General features: G+C 38.1%; 1 protein-coding gene across 2 annotated transcripts in view; it reads left to right on the top strand.

Moving 5' to 3' along the window:
- The first annotated feature begins 3,561 nt into the window (after window positions 1-3,561).
- Window positions 3,562-5,475, top strand: part of pax5 (paired box 5) — a 61,685-nt gene continuing 59,771 nt past the window's right edge. The window contains exon 1 of one of the 2 annotated variants that reach the window (XM_015376246.1): window positions 3,562-3,724. In XM_015376246.1, coding sequence (XP_015231732.1) covers window positions 3,679-3,724 — 46 coding nt within the window. In that variant the 5' untranslated portion in view covers window positions 3,562-3,678. The remainder of the gene's footprint in view (window positions 3,725-5,475) is intronic. The other variant, XM_015376248.1, reaches the window with a different exon arrangement.

Genomic DNA, 5,475 nt, shown 5'->3' with positions numbered 1-5,475 from the left:
AATGTGACCCAATCCTTATTGCACAATGTTTGTTGAAAAATTATTCAAGGTACAGTGGGGATCATAATATATGGAGTTAAGTGAAATTTTGAAATGAAGAATTTTTGATTGTTTATATAAAGTGGGGCTTTCAGCTGAGGGTACTGTAACCCCCAACCCTCACCAGACTTTGGTTTTGTCATTTTTTTGCTCATTTTCTGACGCTCTCTTCCTGTTTTCTGCAGGGCTAAAGCACTTTGCGGATCTCTACTTTAATGTGGCTGAATTTAGAAAAGTGTCTTTATAGATAGAACTCAGTGCATTCCATTGATTTAAGCCACAGGACAAAATTGAAGTCAATAGATTATTCATTTTTTTTTTAAACATAAAATAAAAATGATTATTCTGTAAACTGATTAGACCTCTTTATCTTCTAAGTCTTGTCTTCTAGTTGGCTTAATTATTGGTTGTTTATTATCCTTCAAAGGTATAAAATGTGGCCTAATTCTTCACAGACAAACTAAAATCCCAGTATCATTAAAGCCCCCATGGCCTGTACTTTCCGTGTGGTTTACAGAGAACAGCAACGGTCTGCTGGAAGCCAGAAGTCCCAGAGAGCCGGGCAGCCTTTCCTCCTGTGTTTACGTGTTTACTTATTGTTCTAATCGTCCCCTTCACTTCTTGTGTCTCCCGAGTTAATGCGATTCTTTCCGGTTCCGCTCGGTCAGAGCTCGGGTCACCGATCCAACTGCTCCCTCCTCATATTAATTAGCCTAATTAGCGCCGGGAGGTGGAAAACAAACAAGTGGTGATTAATATCTAAGCTATGGTGAATCCTTTCGGGGGATTCTTTGGGCAGGCCGAATGTGGAGAGGAAAGGTGACAGAAAAACTGCAATTAAGGAGAGGCAATGCAGAAGTGTCAGTCAGTTACTCCAAAAGCCCACATCTAGCCTAGACTTAGATAAATAAAAGTAAAAAGTAAGTAAAAATAAAAAAATAAAAAGTACAAAGACAAAAAAAAAAAAAATCCATCAATAAATAAATATAGATATACAACAGGCCACAATTTAGTGATTTGTTGGTATTTAGTAAACAAAAATAATGGAAAAAAAATAACGGTTGTAATAGGAAAACAATATTATAAATAATAAAAATTATATATATATATATTAATTTTACCATTTGTAAATAACAATAGTAATAATAGTATATTATAATGTTAAAAATGTTATTACTGATATAAATTACAATAATTTATTGATTTCTTATACTGAAACTTAATTTTATTATTGTGAATAATTAAGTTTAATGAATAATAATATAGTTCCTTTTGACATTACTTAAACTCTTCCAAATTATGCCATTATGCCATTTTTTCAGTAAGAAAACTAAACCTTTTGGGGTGACAACGGGAGAAATAAATGATTTATTACTGTATTTTTTTTTTGTCTTAATTTAACCTTCACAGAAAACAAAACACAACAAAAAAAAAAATAAATTAAAATAAAATAAAAAAATAAATAAATAAACAAGATGACGATAACAGAGGCTTTCCTCTGCATTTCATTACACCTTGAATAAAGTGTTAGAAGTGATCTGGACATATCTGCTTGTGAATATTTCCCCGGAAGTGGGAGAAGGTGTTTTTTTGCAATTAATTTCCCACCTGCAGGCCATAAGCTGGAGTCCTCTCTACTTGGGCCTGATTCTCATTAACCATCTAAACTGCTGATGTCAGCCTTCCAGTAGATAAATGGAAAGGCCAACATTTATTTTATAAAAGAAACAGTCTTTCTTCTGTCTTTGTGTCGCTGCTTCTTGCGGAAACCTCGCCTGTTTATGTTTAGATGATGTTGGCGCGAGCCGGAGGTCAGGGTCGGAATGTAGCAGCGCGAGGCAACAAGCGGAGCAAAATGGGTTGCTGTCTCGCGCTTTGTTCCGCACTCAATTGTCTCGCGGCTAAGCGTGAACTCTGAGACCCACAGCTGTCTGGAGGAAAGGACAGGGACGGAGGAGAAGCCACAGCGACGCGTAACAGAGGGAAAGAACACAATAAATGCGCCAATTTAAATATTCACGGTTCTGCCTTAAGCTAAGCAAAAATACAATTTAAGGTTTAATTTTTAATATGCTTTTTTATTTTTACCAACTCCTCGTGAAACACAAAATACATATGCTGATGTTAAGCTTGAACCTGTGACCTTAATGTCGCCCTTTTGTCTTTAATTGCTATGATTTAGTTTCTCCGAAACAAAAACAAGAGATATTTGGTTATCTGTCAAATACATTCCTCACTTCCGGCTCAGCCTTCAGGCCATTTGTTTGATATCGGACTTTTACACATTCATTGCAAACAATTAATAGAATTTCCCCTAAAGATAGATTAATATTGCCTTAGTTTCTGTCCTCAAATCGTGTGCAAATAATAACATGAGTTTTGATTATCCAAATACATTTACTAAATGAATCAGTGAGCTTTGAGGGGAAACTGTTCAGCTTTATATTTATATTTTTATGCTTTTAGATTTGCTGGTTCCTCCTTAAAAACTTAATCTTGTATTATTGTCATTTAGCCCAAACAAATCTTTTTTTTTTATGTTTTTAAATGTGCCACCAGAGAATAAAATTCTTCTTGGAAAATTTCTGATTATCACCATTAGTAGAAATGTTCTATAAACAAATCAACTTATAAAATTTTGCGCGCTATCATGCGCATATCTGCAAAAAAAAAAATAAATGAATAAATAAAATAAAAAATACAAATTAGGACCGACACCATTCATTTGGCCATAGAAAGTCCACGCATACTAAGAGAAGATTGCAGAGAGACATTATTGTATCTGTGTTGCACCTGCTCCGTGCGCATCCACACTGTGCGCAATGCGTAAAGAGCGTTGTGCGTAACAGGTGTGCGCAAGCACAGTGGGGAAGAAACACTGGAGAAATTAGTGTTGGGGGTTCTGTCGGCGGTGCCTGAGTGTGCACCTTGCATAAATTCACTCCAGGACTAACCCTCTTACACTCATAAGTGATGGGAAAAGACCTGGTTTTACAAATGGTCCCCGCTAAACTCCATTGCAGACAACTGGTAATGCACCAGAGAGCAGGAATCTAACATTAAAAAGAGGGAAAAGCAGTGAGAGGAGAGGAGCAGGGCGTGGGCGGGAAAGTTAAGTAAAGTGGAACTTGGTAACAGATGCGAAAGAGGGGGCGCGGTCCTGCTGGGAAGGGTACGGGTTTGCGCCATGCTGCGCAAGCTGGTTGACACATGCACGCGCAATTTCTGTCTCGTGTACGTGTACGTGTACGAAAATGGGTGGGGGGTGGGGGGACATGAGTGCACATCGAGAGTGCTTTTTTTTTTTTTTTTTTTTTACTTGGCGTGATCATTTCACGCTTCCCCCCGAAGCCTTTTTTCCACCTAAAGCGTTTAGTTGCAGCTGACTGAGCACTTGCTGGGAGTGCAATAGGGAGCGGAAGGGTCGAATTATTTCAGCCTACAAGTCTCCCCCAAAAAAGTACTGTAGGACGAAAAAGAAAAAAAAAGGAAAGGAGAAAGGAGTACCAGAGCGAGAGAGAGAAAGAGAGAGGGGGAGTGAGCGAGGAAGAGGAAGAAAGGGAAACACTAGGAAAAAAGTTTTTGTCCTTTTCCTTTTTTTTCTTCCTCCATCCCTTCCCCCTTTTCTAACTGGGTAACATGGACCAGGGGCCAAGGAGTCCTGCGCTGCGGCTGGGGAGAGCAGGTAGGGTCACTCTAATTCACTCTTTTTCCCTCTGATTATCTGAAAAATGTCTAATTAATATAAATTGCTTTATTTCATCAACTTTACGCAGACCATTGAGTTGTTCTATCCTTAAATGATGAATGTTTGGTTTACTTTATTCAACTGATGCTCACAAAGTTTGAAAAAAAGTTTTCAGCGCATTACAAAAATGTTAAAACTGCATAAAAAAAAAAAACTTTACAAAAACTCTACATGTTATAGCTTAAGTTTACAAGTTTTGTTTACTTTTGATCTGTTTGCAGTCAGGTTTTTATGGGGCTAAATGATCGTCCAGGAAATTAATTTTCATTGTTATAGCCAGAATTCATTAGGAACTTATAGTAGAAGTTAGTACTTTAAAAAGTAATGTGTGATGCTGATCAAAATACTTTTTCATTGTTAGGACAATGTTTGTTGGCAGAAAAAGTTAGGTGGGCTGAAGTTGAGAAATCTCCACGTGGTCAAAACCAAAATTAACAACAATAATTTTCTGCCTCAGAAACAGTGACTTTGCATTTTGCGAGCCTGATAAATCATTTTTAATGATTTAAAATGATACTTTTAAATGATGATTTCATTCTGGACCACATGTTTCTGAGTGTGGACTGCTGCTCTCTCATTCAACAGGTTAATGTTCCATAAAACAGCAGGGTCTGGCACAGCGATGGATGAAGCCATCGACCTCGTTATGGCACCCAATGGATCTCACATCATTTCATATTGCTGCCCGCTGCGTCCGCATTGATAAAACGTCGTTTGTCATTAAGAAACTGCGGGCAGGTGATTGGCCACTTTCTACAATGGCTGTGCGTCATGCCGCGTTTCTTTCCTTTTACAACGCAACGAAATCTGACTTAATGATGCGTTCTTGTATTTACAGCGCTGCTTATTATGAGGCATGCGTGATACACGTTTAGGACGTGTCTTGTTTTTAAATAATATATGGCCTTTATTCAGGAATATGCTCTAGGATGTGTCCAGATGTCTTTAAGACAAATGTCACATCCTCTGCTTCGGTTTCTGTCTGTGCAGAGGACCTATAGCCGCTGATAAATGCTGAAAGCGAAGGGATTTGTGGCGATTGGATAATAACCTTTCTAACCACCGAGGAAATCAGAATTTAAAGGATGCCCTCCTCTGTTGATATGTAGAGTCTTGAGGGCCAAGGCCTTAAAGTCTTTCCATTCACCTCTCACTTTGCTACGTGCTTAGATTACAGAGGATGGTCATAGGAGTGAGCGCGTATTTAGTTGGATCCATCCTCCGGTCCTAATGGGGGGTTCTGCGGGTGAAAGCCCTTAGATATAGTAGCACTGCTGCACCGACCCCCCGCCCCCCCATCACACACACACACACACACACACACACACACACATACATACACACAACACACCCACTATTTCTGCCAGAAAATGCTAGAGGAAAGTAAAATCTCTTGTCTTTGTTCTAAAAAAAATATGCATCATTTACAGGGGCGCATCCACAAACCTTTGTTGGAGGGTGGCCACCAGACTTTTTGAAGGCAGAGCAATATGACAAAAGAAATCACTTCCAGGAATGATGCAGACCTTTAAAGTTAGGTCTGATGTGATAAAAAAAAAAGTTTTATTTTATTCTTTATCTTTTTTACTAAACAAACAAATAGGTTAGTTCGCTCTCTATTTATATTTAATTAAAAATAATGAACATTAAATAAGTTGAGGTAAGTTAATTGAGCCTATATATATATA

This window comes from Cyprinodon variegatus, unplaced genomic scaffold, assembly GCF_000732505.1.
Source record: "Cyprinodon variegatus isolate N-32 unplaced genomic scaffold, C_variegatus-1.0 Scaffold131, whole genome shotgun sequence".
Lineage (NCBI taxonomy): Eukaryota > Metazoa > Chordata > Actinopteri > Cyprinodontiformes > Cyprinodontidae > Cyprinodon > Cyprinodon variegatus.
The sequence above is the reverse complement of the archived record's forward strand: the minus strand, read 5'-3'. Positions and strand labels throughout refer to the sequence as shown.